The 16,593-nt window shown below is 34.8% G+C and overlaps 2 protein-coding genes across 3 annotated transcripts in view; both read right to left on the bottom strand.

Annotated features, from left to right (window-relative positions):
• Window positions 1-8: 8 nt before the first annotated feature.
• On the bottom strand, window positions 9-2,421 carry LOC112905041 (decaprenyl-diphosphate synthase subunit 1-like; the record flags this gene model as incomplete). Its single annotated transcript, XM_025976621.1, has 3 exons — window positions 9-485; window positions 820-1,014; window positions 2,284-2,421. Coding segments are annotated over 3 exons (555 nt in total), but the record flags the coding sequence as incomplete, so codon positions are not given.
• Window positions 2,422-3,225: 804 nt separating this feature from the next.
• The window catches only part of LOC108732840 (decaprenyl-diphosphate synthase subunit 1), a 72,185-nt gene continuing 58,817 nt past the window's right edge, over window positions 3,226-16,593 (bottom strand). The window contains exons 5-8 of one of the 2 annotated variants that reach the window (XM_025976615.1): window positions 6,841-6,930; window positions 5,883-6,014; window positions 4,419-4,613; window positions 3,226-4,084 (exon numbers count right to left, since the gene is read on the bottom strand). In XM_025976615.1, coding sequence (XP_025832400.1) covers window positions 3,863-4,084; window positions 4,419-4,613; window positions 5,883-6,014; window positions 6,841-6,930 — 639 coding nt within the window. In that variant the 3' untranslated portion in view covers window positions 3,226-3,862. The remainder of the gene's footprint in view (window positions 4,085-4,418; window positions 4,614-5,882; window positions 6,015-6,840; window positions 6,931-16,593) is intronic. The other variant, XM_025976616.1, reaches the window with a different exon arrangement.

Below are 16,593 nucleotides of genomic sequence, written 5' to 3'. Positions count from 1 at the left end.
TATATATATATATATATATATTACTATATTATACACTTACAGCAATACGACATAAATAAAAAAAGAGCAAAATGGACTTTAAAGTTTGGAACTGGTCGTGAGTTATAATTCTCGAAAGGGAATCACAAATCCCCCGAGTTTATTACTTACTAATTAGAAAATGGAACGAAAGCATGTATACATGCATGACTATTGTGTTTCCAAAATGTTTGTTTGCTATTAACAATAATTAATATTATTTTGACTGTAAGTAAAACTCGTCGCTATTTCATGCGATTCAGAACCAAGTCTGTTGTGACTATGAGGGCCTTTTGGAAGGCACTTTCCGCTATAATGCTGGCTATCCTGGCGGCCTCTTGGCAGTGTTGTTTTGCTAGATACTGAGTTTGTTCTAAACCGTTCGATTTGTGAACGAATTCGAACGCCTTTTCTACGTCACCCGGTTCTTGGAACCGACGCATTATCATTGCATTTAGTTCCGGAAACTAAAATTGGTTTTCCCTTATAATTTGCATGATTAAATGATAAATGTTGATGAGAAATTGATAAACACTTAATAGTTCAACACATTAAAATGGAATTAATACAGATAACCTGAAATTTTATGAGAAAAAATTGTTGCTGCTGTCACGCTCTCGTCGGGAATCGAACCCGGGTACGCACTACTCATACTACCGCTAAGCTGCGAGAGGTAACAGTAGTAACAACGACGATACATACTACTAATACGTAGATCACAGAATCGTCGAACCAACAACAAAGAGACATTTAGAAGAAATGAAAAAGTGACTTAAGAGAAAATAATTATAAAAAGTTTACCTTTTCACAAGCAAAAAGAACAGGTGCTGTGGCTAGTCCGAGCTTTAAGTCTGCAGCCGTTGGTTTTCCCGTTTGGGCAGATGACGACACAAAATCCAAAAGATCGTCGACTAATTGAAAAGCTAAACCCAAATTTCGTCCATACTGAAAGGCGAGATCAGCCAATTCTGCGTCTGCTCCACTCAAAAGTGCCACCTAAGTGTAACGGAATAAAGTAGGATGCACTTGTACGAATTAACACCTTTGTAACTATTTATATTGTCTCTATCGTTATGGATGATAAACCAGAAGAAAAGGTATTAGAAAAAGTAGGAGAACAGAGGTCGTTATGGAACATAATAAGAAATAGGCGAGATAGGATGGTCCGATAGCTTCTCAGACAAGAAGGGCTAATTAAAGGCATATTAGGAGCATATCTATATGACTTTTTGTCAACTTCAGTTGGGGAAAAAATAGGGAAGAATGGAATCTACGTATTAGAATGAATAGGGCATGATGGAAGTCGATAAGAATTAGGCGAGATTTGTTGGTCGGACAGCTTCTCAAACATGAAGGGTTGATTAAAGGCATATTAGAAGCATATATGACTTGTGTCCACTTCAGTTGGGGAAAAATAGGGAAGAATGGGAATAGGGTATTATGGAAGTCGGTAAGAATTAGGTGAGATTTGTTAGTCGGACAGCTTCTCAAACATGACGGACTAATCAAAGAATATTTGGCTTTTTGTCCACTTCAGTTGGGGAAAAATAGGGAAGAATGGAATCTACGTATTAGAATAAAGAGGGGATGATGGAAGTAGATAAGAATTGTTGGTCGGACAGCTTCAGTTAAATACGTATTAGAAGCAAATAAATGAGTTAAGAGAGATATAGGTAGACCTAGATTAGATTACTGTTCGCAAATAGTTAAAGATGGAAGTTGATCGAGTTTTCGGGAAATGTGAAGATTGGCTCAAGAAAGGAAGAAGTAAAGGTGCGTGTCCAACCAGTCTTCGGGTTGAAGATGTGATGATGGTGGTGATATGTATGGTGTATGGAGATATTGTATACTCTGAGTAAATAAAATCATATAGTTTAGTTTCGTTTTTCGATTTGAGAGATTCTTGCAGATTATCTCATTGTCGAGTTTCTCGTTTTACGAATTGTGGTGTCAATGCTGCTGCATTTTTATTTTATATTTTGTCAAAACGAAGACAACACCTATCGATTGTGTACATCCAATTAAACATGTAACTTCCATGAAAACTGTTGCACGTAAAAAATGTGACAGAAATCGAAGTTGAACGCTAAGAGTAGGGTGAAAGTAATAAGAACAAGAGGGTGGTCAATGTTGACGGGATAACTACCGAAATTTTGCTTCAATCGTGTTCTTATGGATATTCTGTTTTGCTAAATTAATTTTGTGTTCTTGTGCCAATTAGTTCTCTGAACAAAAGTACGTTAAGTAACATACATAAAGACTTACAGATTTGACCGAGTTGGCCATGAGAGACGCAGTTTTTCTATAGGTCTTGGTGAGGTAGTGAGCGAATCTTTCGTTTTCCGTTTCTTTCGAACCCAACTGCATGAATTCGCCTTGAACTAAATCCGTCACGACCTGTAATCAGATTAAAAGGAAAAGAGATATTTACCACCTGAGTAGAGTTACCGCAGCTCCTGAAAACCTTTGATAAAAATATTCTAATCTTCGATCAGACTTATAAAGTCTGTTACAATTACTGTGCAAATAATAATAGGGTATAGAATTTACAATACAAACTGTTCATTAAGTAGTTTGAATTTAAATTTGAACGACATTGGCTAGCTACATGAAACTCCATCTCATTAGTCGAATTTAATTCATTTATGTTGACGAAAATAAGAAGAAAATAACATTTTTGTTCTTTATATTGAAACGTAATCCAATAAGTTCGAAAGTGTCTCTCTTAAAAAATTTTGAAAATAATTCAATTCAAACGTTTGTTTTTAAAGGTTTTCTATCGATAATTTCTATTATACTATAACGTAGTTTCGGGCGGTCCCTGAATATGTAAGGAAACTAAAAGGAGACGTAGGATTTTCATTCGTTTTAAAGGATTGTTCATTTTTTAATCCATGCAATATTTTTTACTTGTAGGTATAAGCTAAATTCACTGCTTAAATCTGAGTATTATTTCATTACAGAAAGATAGCACTTACGGTTTCATAATGCAAACTAGTCAAGCTAAAGTAACAGGGAGTTTTTCGTGAAAAACAATTTTCTTATAGTGTTTAAACTGTAGTTCATCAAGTAACGTAAAGATGTTAACCTGAAGACGCAAAATTCTCCTGTGTATGAATTAAATGTTGACTTTTGTTCATTAAAATAGCAATACATAATAATAATTTACGTATAACATGTTTTACGAATACAGCAATAATCATAATAATAATAATAATGAAAACAGTTATTATTATTATTATGGAAGACCGACTTGTTGGTCATGGTAACACTGATTATTTCATAATATATATACATAACATACAATTCGAATATAAATACACTTAACACGGTATGACTTGGACATAAAAATATAAAAAGCAAAAATTAATTATTTAACACGAGCATAACATCCTGGTTAAGTCGAAAAAAAGGTAACTTCAGAAAAAAAAAAGATTAACTACAAGCAGTCAAAAAATGATTTTCTTTCTATCAATTTTTGCAAAATGGTAACAGAAAAGTTATAATTAGGATAACAAATTACAGTAAGCACTGTAACAATTAGATAAGGGTATTTTACTAGCAGTATCCTAACATATATTTATATATATATATATATATATTACTATATTATACACTTACAGCAATACGACATAAATAAAAAAAGAGCAAAATGGACTTTAAAGTTTGGAACTGGTCGTGAGTTATAATTCTCGAAAGGGAATCACAAATCCCCCGAGTTTATTACTTACTAATTAGAAAATGGAACGAAAGCATGTATACATGCATGACTATTGTGTTTCCAAAATGTTTGTTTGCTATTAACAATAATTAATATTATTTTGACTGTAAGTAAAACTCGTCGCTATTTCATGCGATTCAGAACCAAGTCTGTTGTGACTATGAGGGCCTTTTGGAAGGCACTTTCCGCTATAATGCTGGCTATCCTGGCGGCCTCTTGGCAGTGTTGTTTTGCTAGATACTGAGTTTGTTCTAAACCGTTCGATTTGTGAACGAATTCGAACGCCTTTTCTACGTCACCCGGTTCTTGGAACCGACGCATTATCATTGCATTTAGTTCCGGAAACTAAAATTGGTTTTCCCTTATAATTTGCATGATTAAATGATAAATGTTGATGAGAAATTGATAAACACTTAATAGTTCAACACATTAAAATGGAATTAATACAGATAACCTGAAATTTTATGAGAAAAAATTGTTGCTGCTGTCACGCTCTCGTCGGGAATCGAACCCGGGTACGCACTACTCATACTACCGCTAAGCTGCGAGAGGTAACAGTAGTAACAACGACGATACATACTACTAATACGTAGATCACAGAATCGTCGAACCAACAACAAAGAGACATTTAGAAGAAATGAAAAAGTGACTTAAGAGAAAATAATTATAAAAAGTTTACCTTTTCACAAGCAAAAAGAACAGGTGCTGTGGCTAGTCCGAGCTTTAAGTCTGCAGCCGTTGGTTTTCCCGTTTGGGCAGATGACGACACAAAATCCAAAAGATCGTCGACTAATTGAAAAGCTAAACCCAAATTTCGTCCATACTGAAAGGCGAGATCAGCCAATTCTGCGTCTGCTCCACTCAAAAGTGCCACCTAAGTGTAACGGAATAAAGTAGGATGCACTTGTACGAATTAACACCTTTGTAACTATTTATATTGTCTCTATCGTTATGGATGATAAACCAGAAGAAAAGGTATTAGAAAAAGTAGGAGAACAGAGGTCGTTATGGAACATAATAAGAAATAGGCGAGATAGGATGGTCCGATAGCTTCTCAGACAAGAAGGGCTAATTAAAGGCATATTAGGAGCATATCTATATGACTTTTTGTCAACTTCAGTTGGGGAAAAAATAGGGAAGAATGGAATCTACGTATTAGAATGAATAGGGCATGATGGAAGTCGATAAGAATTAGGCGAGATTTGTTGGTCGGACAGCTTCTCAAACATGAAGGGTTGATTAAAGGCATATTAGAAGCATATATGACTTGTGTCCACTTCAGTTGGGGAAAAATAGGGAAGAATGGGAATAGGGTATTATGGAAGTCGGTAAGAATTAGGTGAGATTTGTTAGTCGGACAGCTTCTCAAACATGACGGACTAATCAAAGAATATTTGGCTTTTTGTCCACTTCAGTTGGGGAAAAATAGGGAAGAATGGAATCTACGTATTAGAATAAAGAGGGGATGATGGAAGTAGATAAGAATTGTTGGTCGGACAGCTTCAGTTAAATACGTATTAGAAGCAAATAAATGAGTTAAGAGAGATATAGGTAGACCTAGATTAGATTACTGTTCGCAAATAGTTAAAGATGGAAGTTGATCGAGTTTTCGGGAAATGTGAAGATTGGCTCAAGAAAGGAAGAAGTAAAGGTGCGTGTCCAACCAGTCTTCGGGTTGAAGATGTGATGATGGTGGTGATATGTATGGTGTATGGAGATATTGTATACTCTGAGTAAATAAAATCATATAGTTTAGTTTCGTTTTTCGATTTGAGAGATTCTTGCAGATTATCTCATTGTCGAGTTTCTCGTTTTACGAATTGTGGTGTCAATGCTGCTGCATTTTTATTTTATATTTTGTCAAAACGAAGACAACACCTATCGATTGTGTACATCCAATTAAACATGTAACTTCCATGAAAACTGTTGCACGTAAAAAATGTGACAGAAATCGAAGTTGAACGCTAAGAGTAGGGTGAAAGTAATAAGAACAAGAGGGTGGTCAATGTTGACGGGATAACTACCGAAATTTTGCTTCAATCGTGTTCTTATGGATATTCTGTTTTGCTAAATTAATTTTGTGTTCTTGTGCCAATTAGTTCTCTGAACAAAAGTACGTTAAGTAACATACATAAAGACTTACAGATTTGACCGAGTTGGCCATGAGAGACGCAGTTTTTCTATAGGTCTTGGTGAGGTAGTGAGCGAATCTTTCGTTTTCCGTTTCTTTCGAACCCAACTGCATGAATTCGCCTTGAACTAAATCCGTCACGACCTGTAATCAGATTAAAAGGAAAAGAGATATTTACCACCTGAGTAGAGTTACCGCAGCTCCTGAAAACCTTTGATAAAAATATTCTAATCTTCGATCAGACTTATAAAGTCTGTTACAATTACTGTGCAAATAATAATAGGGTATAGAATTTACAATACAAACTGTTCATTAAGTAGTTTGAATTTAAATTTGAACGACATTGGCTAGCTACATGAAACTCCATCTCATTAGTCGAATTTAATTCATTTATGTTGACGAAAATAAGAAGAAAATAACATTTTTGTTCTTTATATTGAAACGTAATCCAATAAGTTCGAAAGTGTCTCTCTTAAAAAATTTTGAAAATAATTCAATTCAAACGTTTGTTTTTAAAGGTTTTCTATCGATAATTTCTATTATACTATAACGTAGTTTCGGGCGGTCCCTGAATATGTAAGGAAACTAAAAGGAGACGTAGGATTTTCATTCGTTTTAAAGGATTGTTCATTTTTTAATCCATGCAATATTTTTTACTTGTAGGTATAAGCTAAATTCACTGCTTAAATCTGAGTATTATTTCATTACAGAAAGATAGCACTTACGGTTTCATAATGCAAACTAGTCAAGCTAAAGTAACAGGGAGTTTTTCGTGAAAAACAATTTTCTTATAGTGTTTAAACTGTAGTTCATCAAGTAACGTAAAGATGTTAACCTGAAGACGCAAAATTCTCATATGAATGAATTAAATGTTGACTTTTGTTCATTAAAATAGCAATACATAATAATAATTAACGTGATACAAGATCTACGACTAGGAAAATAAATTATAACATAAAGTGTGACTGACCTGACTTAAAATTAAAGTGACGTCGTCGTTTTTTAATCTTGCTATCATCATAGACGCTACTGCTAAGATAAAGTCCCCTGCCATGGTAACCTGAAACAAAAAAATTCTTATTATTAATGTTCATATATTTGAATTTCGTCATTAGAGGATAGCAGACATCCATAAGTGTAATTAATTTGAATAAAACTATTGACTTCGTTAATTTTTATTCTGTTAAATGTTAAATTATTAGAATACCAAATTTTGACCATAAATAATGTATCATTTCTTATAAATATTGAGAAAAAATTAATATTAATTAAATAAAACTCCCAATTGTCTTATTATTCATCGGAATCATAAGGTCGTCAATCTTAAGACTGATTGGACACGTACCTCCACTCTTTCCTATCCTGAACTAATCACCCACGTTCTTAATTATTTCTGAGCAGTGATCTATCTCTACTCATGTTAACTCCTGTTTCTGCTTCCGATCTGTTCCTCATTATGTAGGAAACGTAGCAACTAGCAAGTGATGAAGCCTTTCGCTTCGGTTGTACTGAAAATGGAAGGACTGTACCGATCGTGAGACATTTTCAGTACAACAGCAGCGAAGGATGTTGTTCCGTCATTATATCTTCTGGGAATGCCAATCTGACGAAACGTCGGTTAAACGATTTATTAAACAATATTCTAGTTTTACATATGCGTCATCGAAGAATCTATACCTTTTATCAAAAAGGGGATGATTAAGAGAGGAAATGTATGGAAAATTCGGAGAAAGCAAATGAGAAATTGAAACGATTAAATATTCGAAAGGTTAAGATTTGGAGAAGTCAATATGGAAAGAAAATGATTGAAGAAAGCAAAGAACATGTGACAAACCAAGAATAGGTTGAAAGATGGTGAAGCAATATGAATATGCTAGAATACTTAAAGAAAGAAAAATTAAGCAAGTTAGGGATAATAGTAATGTTTATACTTTTCAAATTGTAAAAAGTAATCCTTAAAGTTCGACCGAAAGTTATCGTTTATTTATATAATACAGTACATATGTACGTAGTAGGTATCGTATGACTTCTAATTGCTTGAATTTATATGCGCCAAATAATTATCATAAACGCATGGCTTTCACTGGAGAGAGTTAACGAAAAGAACAAATTCCGATGTCCGTTTTCAGTGATTTTCTTGATATAAAAATAAAAAGAAATTGGAACATATTGTTCTTGCAAAAATTTTATTTTTTTTTACAAAACAATTATGTATTAAAAATTGGTTGGTCTTATTTTATGCCTATTTCCCACTATATTAGAATTTCTAGTAAGCCATCAAATCGTAAAACTAAAAACCATACATTAGTATTCTTTTTATTTATAACGGAATGGATATTTGATGATAATTGATAATTCGAAAATAATAAACGTAAAAAATAAAGGCCACTGTCTAAACATTCCTGATACAATGTAGGTATAAATAGAAAATTATTACGTTTTAGATCCAGTATTTGTTTATTTAATTATTTAATGATATTAATTTTTAAATGATATTACATAATTTTCCCACCGTAAATGTAAGTTTTACTCCAAAGAATACAGCAGTGGTTTAAGTTAATTTAACATGTATTTTCGTTATTTTAAACATTCAATGAAAAATGTTTGAATTTATGTTTATGAATAAATTTTGAATTACTAATGCGGGTCATAATTTAATTTTTTTTTATTTCCATTCAATATTTTTTAGAATCTACTAACATGAATATTTTAAATAAAAATTTCAAACTGACTTGACATTTTATAGTTAACTAACGGTTCTTTTAACAGTTATCTGCTAAATTATTTATAGAAAAAGCTTACTATTATAGTAACAGATACAAACATATTTCAAATTACTTATTACAGCCAGACAGCTATATATAAAAATTAATGTCGTATTGAAAGCAAATTTGCAGATGATATAACAGTATTAGCATCTAGCAAGGAGGAGTTATAGGTATTTAGGAAGTCGGATAAGTCAGGACGGAATGAGTACTAAGGATATAAAGTAAAGGATACCACAGGGTTGAATAATTAATAAAAAGAAGTCCCTACTATGCTCGGATGCGAAACATGGACGGCGGGCGCGGTGAAAAAGAAAAGGTTAGAAGCGTTCGAAATGTGGTGTTACTGGCGAATGATGAGGATACCGTGGATGGAGAAGATCAAAAATGAAATGGTATTAGAAATAATAGAAGAACAGAGGACTCTATGGAAGACAATAAGAAATAGGTGAAATAGGTTGGTAAGACACCTTTTTAGGTATGGTCTACTCAGAGACATATTAAAGGCAGAAACTTGTGTCAATAAGAGTAGATGTAGACCTAGATTATATTATTGTTCGCAAATAGCTAAGGATGTGGGTTGTTCTAGTTTTTGGGGAAATGCGAAGATTAGGTGAGGATAGGATAGAGTGGACGTGCGTGTCCAACCAGTCTTAGGACTGACGACCTTATAATGATGATGTTTGAAAGCAAAATTTTAGACGTTTTGTCCCCGCGAGTGCAGACTAATGGTGAAAAAGATGTTTGTTCGCTAACAAACATAAATTCCCAGCTGTAACGTCTATTAACTGAGTGACGCTGATGAAAAAGGAAATGGAATAATTGAAGCATAGAGATTCACCGGATGGTGATTTTGCCGTGGACCGGATAACCGTATACCTGGCATTAGATGTGCCGAGTACTGCCTGGATCCTCGGCAAAACCACTATGGTTAATGGTTCGTATCTCCTTTTTAAAACTTAAAAAAAAAACTTTTGGGTGTTTCATTCCCACCAGCCAGTAATGCTGGTAGGCGGGCAGTCCCTCCGGACTATGCCGGAAGGTAGGGCGGAAGGCCCTCTTTAGCCTGCTTTCAGGAATCGTGGGAATGGGTGGGTGGTGGTTCGGGTGAGAAAGTTGAGACGGACGAAATCAAGACAGAAGAGAGTGAAAGATTATCTGTGGAATATTACTGCCTCAGCATTTGCCCAGGTGATCCAAGGAAACCACAGAAAAACTTGGACCAAGGCAAACGGATCCGGAATCGAACCGGCGTCCTCCCGAATGCTAAGCAATAATCTAAACCTCTAGACCATGCCGCTCGGTTCTCCTTTTTGGCCAGCTTTCTGTTAAATACCACTCTCACCAAAGTCCTTAAGCACGTTAAATCCCGTTCAAAAAGTCGTTAAAACACTAAACCAATGAAATTTTAATTCTTGTTTGGCGGATTTTCAACGAGAGGGTTGAATTGATGCTGTTGAAATAATGTTCATAAACACAAGTCTGCAAGGAGATCAAATCATACTAAGAAGTTATTGTTTATCCACACTTGATATACCAACAAGCGACAGAAATTGCAACAGTTGGGCCATACTGATGTATTCTTGTTCTTGAGGAAAAGTAAACACAAGAACTAAATAACAAATAATTTAGTATAGTACCTAATCAATAAATAATACAAATTAGGACACACGACTTATCTTAATACAATCTTAATTCCAATTTTTATTAAGCAAGCTTTTGTTTTACTAATTAAATGTTACTATTTATTGTTGATGATTCTTTGGTAGAATTACCTGGCAACAATTGGCTATTTAAATATACTGACGTATAAAAACCGACTTCAATACTTTGCCTATATACTCAAAATTAAGCTAAAAAGTTAACAAATCTAAACCGAATCGCTTTTGAGATGTAGCCTCTATTCAACTAGAAAGATCAGATGGAAATGACGAGTTTGCTTCTCTCTTAAATTAGATTTCTGATCATCCCTCAATTTTCCACCCTTACAAATGGAATCTTTTTTAAATTTAAGAGAGATCACCCTTGAGATATACGTAACAAACACACAAGAAACATACAGTCGAATTGAGAGTCCTTTTTTTGAAGTCGATTAAAAATGTGTGGAGAAAATTATTCGCCGAAGTATATAATCTGCATCAAAAATTACGTCAGATTCTGTAGACTTAAAATTATAAGGTTGTTCGGAAAGTCATTTCGTTTTTTCCCGACAGAGGATTTAATTGTATCCTTTTGCACCCAACTTCACATTTAAGCCGTATAATTTTTATATGCTTTGAGAGCTCATATAGCAAGGCTTGTGTGTGAAAAATTCCAATTAATTTTACGCAGTAGTTTTTGGTTGGTGCCCTTTTAAATATGGAGAGCGATAAGCAGCATTTTCGACATATCTTACTGTTTTACTACAGAAAGGGTAAAAATGCTGTTCAAGCCAGAAAGAAATTGACTGATGTGTATGGAGAAGGTGTGTTGACAGTACGCCAGTGCCAGAACTGGTTCGCTAAATTTCGATCCGGCAATTTTGATGTCGAAGATGCACCACGTTCGGGAAGGCCGGTTGAAGCTGATAAAGACGCGATAAAGGCATTAGTTGATGTGAACCGGCGAATAACAACACGTGAGATCGGATTGAGGTTAAATTTATCAAATTCAACAGTTTATGACCACTTCAAAGGTCTGGGATTATCCTCGAAGCTCGATGTATGGGTTCCCCATGTTCTCACAGAGAGAAATCTGTGTCGCTGCATTGACGTCTGCGATTCGCTTCTCAAACGTCACGAAAATGATCCGTTTTTGAAGCGCATCATCACTGGGGACGAAAAATGGGTTGTATACAACAACGTCAAACGCAAGAGGTCATGGAGCAAAAAAGATGAACCGGCTCAAACCATTTGCAAAACCGATATTCACCAAAAAAAGGTGATGCTTTCTGTTTGGTGGGATTTTAAAGAAATCGTTTTTTTTGAGCTTTTACCGGATAACACAACGATTAATTCGGAAGTCTACTGTCATCAGCTGGACAAACTGAATGATGCACTTCAACAGAAAAGGTCAGAACTAGTCAACAGGAAAGGTGTAGTGTTTCACCAAGACAACGCGAGACCTCACACAAGTTTGGTCACTCGCCAAAAGCTTTTACAGCTTGAATGGGATACAATGCTACACCCACCATATTCTCCAGACCTGGCACCATCGGATTATTATTTGTTTCGGTCACTCCAAACTTTTTTAGACGGTAAAACCTTCACCTCAAATGAGGAGGTCGAAAACCTCCTCTATCAGTTTTTTGTCAGCAAAGACCAAAAATTTTATGAGCGTGGAATTATGCTACTACCAGAAAGATGGCAAAAGGTGTTGGACCAGAACGGTCAATATATAATTTAATAAAGTATTTGTTTATTATACGAAAACTGTCTTTCATTTCCACAGACAAAAACGAAATGACTTTCCGAACAACCCTATAGAATTTCCTTCACTTTTTTGTCCAGAATAGAAGTAGGATGTTTCAGTGACGTACAGTAAATACAGTTGTGCTTATTAGTTACAAATACAGACTTACGTCGAGTCTGGAACTGTAAAAGCTAGACGTGTCGGTATTTGAAGACATTGAGAAACTTTTGTAGAAAGTTGTGCAATGAATATTTATTACGTTTAGTTGGTTCTGTTGGCAGAAGATTCGATACTATTATATACAAATTAATTATATACAAATATATACGTACAAGTGCGTATTTCAGCTCCATTCAAAGCATGCATTAAATCTTAAATTTGTAGACTTCGTTGCGAAATCGAAACGAAAACGATTTCGGTAACTTGTAATATTTTCATCCGCAATCCTTTTTCTCAATAATTTATGTATTGGATACAATTAATTGTTTAAATCGCGATTAAGAAGATTACATGTCGCATTCAATAGGTCATTTCTCAATGTCCAATACTACAGAACATCTTATATTTATCTGTTACTAGTTATTACTTGCCAATAAATACAAATGTTAAAATCAATACACACTTTAAAATGGATATGAAATAAAAATTAAAGAACGGAGTGACATCGCCTAGATGTTTAGACCATTGCTTACACATACAATTCCTAAAAAAAGCTGAACAGGGCCGTCCGTCCAATCTACGGAGTAGTCCGAAGGGATTCCCCGATCAATAGCATTAGAAACTGGTGAAAATGAAAGAAAAAATCTTCAAATCTCAATGTTCTGCAACGCGGCGATCCTTAGCGAATTACAGTGCCTAAAATAGTACGCCCCGATTCCGTGACGTCACAAGACCTTAGTCTAGTCAGAGCGTTCACATTTCAGTACGTGCTGTTAGACACACGTTAGATGTTATTTCGTTCTGATTAATATAGTTGGTACACAAACTATCAAAATACATAGTTTTAGGAGGGATAAATACTATTTGTGTAATGAAATTTCGATTTTAACCTACGTTTAGTAGACGAGTTTAGACAAACGGAGAATGGAAATCATATTGTGGACACACATTAAATTTAAATATCTACTGAAGAAAGAACATGTTTGTTGTTGAGAAAATGAAGAGATATCTGTGGTTAGATGTAATGTAAGATTTTAATTAATTATGCAATGAGAAACAAAAATACAAAACAATTTCAAATAAATTATAAAGGCATTTCACATAAAAAAGCTTCGATTCTTGCATTAATAGTTGGATCTGCTCATATTAGCCCAGATGAATATTTCAACACTTTTACAGGCACCCTTCAGTCCCGAACTAGGCCCTCGATATTAATTAAGCCACATTTAAATGGGACTCATTTTTGAAGCATTGCCAAGCACCTGAAATTCTGAATTGATTCCCTTTAAATTAGCCTGACAGATAGTTGAAGTTGGTGAAGATGGCAACATTGAATCATGAAATTTTTAAACACTTACACTTATTTTTTGACATCACATCTATTGCCAAATAATCTTGATTTTTCTAACGGGCATTGTTATTTCAAAAAAATTTCGCAGATACTGCATTTCGACAGGTCCGTGAGACAGTTTAACGTTTACATCCTGTCAACGGGTATCTTTCACAACTCCTTTTATATCAAATGATGTACACATAGACACCTTTATTAATAATAACTTTTAATAATTAGTCGCCGCAAGGCAGAACAATGGTTTTTAGCGGCGCATGGCGAAATAGAGGCGTTAGAAATTAATATTTAACCTACATAGGAAGTAACGATGAGACTAATTATTGCGTACTATCGTAATAATAATTTTTTATTTTGTGAAGCATTCAGGGTAATGCAACAAAAGGTCATAGAGTGGAAACTGTTTTGCTAAATTTGGGTAATTATTCATCATCATCATCATCACAAGGTTGTCAGTCCTAAGACTGGTTGGACACGCACCTCTACTTCTTTCTATCCTGATCTAATCTTCGCATTTCCTTAAAACTAGAAAAAAAAAAACTTTTGGGTGTTTCATTCCCACCAGCCAGTAATGCTGGTGGACGGGCAGTCCCTCCGGACTGTGCCGGAAGGTAGGGCGGAAGGCCCTCTTCAGCCTGCTTTCAGGAATCGTGGGAATGGGTGGGTGGTGGTTCGGATGAGAAAGATGAGACGGACGAAATGAAGACAGAAGAGAGTGAAAGATTATCTGTGGAATATTACTGCCTCAGCATTTGCCTAAGTGATCCAAGGAAACCACAAAAAAACTTGGACCAAGGCAGACGGACAGACCCGGAATCGAACCGGCGTCCTCCCGAATGCTAAGCAATGGTCTAGACCTCTAGGCCATGCCGCTCGGTTTAAAACTAGAGCATCCCACATCCTTAACTATTTGTGAACAGTAATCTAATGAAGGTCTATCTCTATTCCTCTTAACTCCTGTTTCTGCTTCTAATACTAGCCCATTCATGACTAAGAAGGTGTCCTACCAACTTATCTCGCCTATTTCTTATTGTTCTCGTATTCTTTCTAACACCTCTTCATTTCTAACCTTCTTTATCTACGGTACCCTCATCATTTGCTTGTAACACTACATTTCGAACGTTTCTAGCCCTTACTCTTTAGCGGCATTCACCGTCCACATTTCGCACCCGTACAACGCCGCGCTCCAGATATACATATAACGGCCTGTTGCTCTTTATACAAACTATGTACAACTCATCTATCTCTGTATCTCATCCCTACATTTTTGAGGATCTTGTCCCATTTAATATTGTCAAAACTCTCTCTAAATCTACGAATCCTATGTACGCACTCTTTCCCTCTTCTATTGTTTTCTCTATTGTTACCCGTAGAGCTAGAACGATCTCCCACGTACCTCTTTTTCTTCTAAACCAAAATTGATCTTCCCCTAATAGTTCTTCCGCCCTTTTTTCAGTTCTTTCTTGTACGATTCTAATTAAGATTTTTGATACTTGGGAAGATGAGGTAATCGTTCTAAATGTCGCGCACATAACGGGAAGATCAAATTCGCCTATTTATCCCAATTATATTTCTTATCCTCTGCATCTATTAAAAAATTTCAAATCAAACATTCTAATTTGTGTTTTTTTAATTTAACTGAATATTGTTATTACTGTCAATCGGGCTGTCAAAGAAATTATTAAATTATTTTGCCAAGGTTCCTTTTACGCAATGTATCTCATATACTTATCTAAAGGCGATTGTTTTAGAATGACCTTAGTAATTTTCAGTATGATGTTTGAAACAAAATGGGGTCATTGTAATAGGCTTATTACAATTTTTGCACATCATCCCACTGCGAATAAATTTCGAATAGTTCATGTTTGTTTATTATTCAAATTATTTTTGCAATGACAAATGTTCATATTGTATCAATGACAAGAATGTCACTGCAAAAATTATATTTACGCAATCCGGCACAATCAACACTTTAGTAGGTAAAAGAACGTTCAATTTATACAGTTACTACAATTAATAAACCTTAAATAGCCAACAACAACAACAAAGACAACAACCACTTGCCATCCATTCGAATTCTACAAAATGAGGAATGATATGGCCCCTGTACAACATAGCAGTAACTTTTAAGACTGTCCTAGGTAAAAGGAATATCAAATAAAATTGAAAGATTAACTAACTATAATTATGGTAGAAAATAGAAACTTTTCTATTCATCCAACACTTTTCATGTCCATCTCATCAAAACGAAGCCTTCAGCGCAGAAAGAAACGAAGAAATTTCAAATGAGGAAGTGAATAAACCGTTAAAAATAGAATAAAAAATATAAACTATGACAAAATTGTTTGGGAAGAAGCTTGGAGATGTAACATTGTAATTCATTTATAAATAAAGACATGCAGGTCGAAAGTGTATCTCTAGCACAATTATGTCAACAACTTTCAAACAAATTAACACTTAATACAATGAATAGTGTTGAATTTTTTCTGAAATATTTTTGAAAAACCCTTTTTGCTATCGTTAAACTTTCAGAAGTACAAGCGAATGATGAGAATACCGTGGATGGAAAAGGATAGAAATGAAGAGGTATTAGAAAGAATAGGAGAAACGAGGACTCCATGGATGTCAATAAGAAATAGGCGAAAAAGGTTGGTAGGACACGATCTCAGGCATGATGAGCTAGCCAGAGACATGTTAGATACAGAAACAGGAGTTAAGAGGAGTAGAGGTAGATCTAGATTACGTTACTTCTAGTTTTAGGGAAATGCGAAGATTAGCTCAGGATGGGAAAGAGTGGAGGTGTGTGTCCAACCAGTCTTAGGGCTGACGACCTTATGATGATGATGAACCTTCCAACGTTTTATTTCATTAATATTTAAATTCATCAAAAGTTCCCACAATATTTTTCAAATACATATCAACGGCAAAATTTTCAATAAAGAGCCTCACTAGGAACCCAGAAACCTCCAGTGTATTCTAATGCCTGAGCCTATCAAAAATTTCCCAAGAATAACTAATAAATTAACCAATTCTTAACAATCGACACTAATCAAATTTATAT

Source organism: Agrilus planipennis, unplaced genomic scaffold (assembly GCF_000699045.2).
Source record: "Agrilus planipennis isolate EAB-ADULT unplaced genomic scaffold, Apla_2.0 scaffold68, whole genome shotgun sequence".
Taxonomy (NCBI): domain Eukaryota; kingdom Metazoa; phylum Arthropoda; class Insecta; order Coleoptera; family Buprestidae; genus Agrilus; species Agrilus planipennis.
Note: the sequence above shows the minus strand (reverse complement) of the source record. Positions and strands in the feature narration are given on the sequence as shown.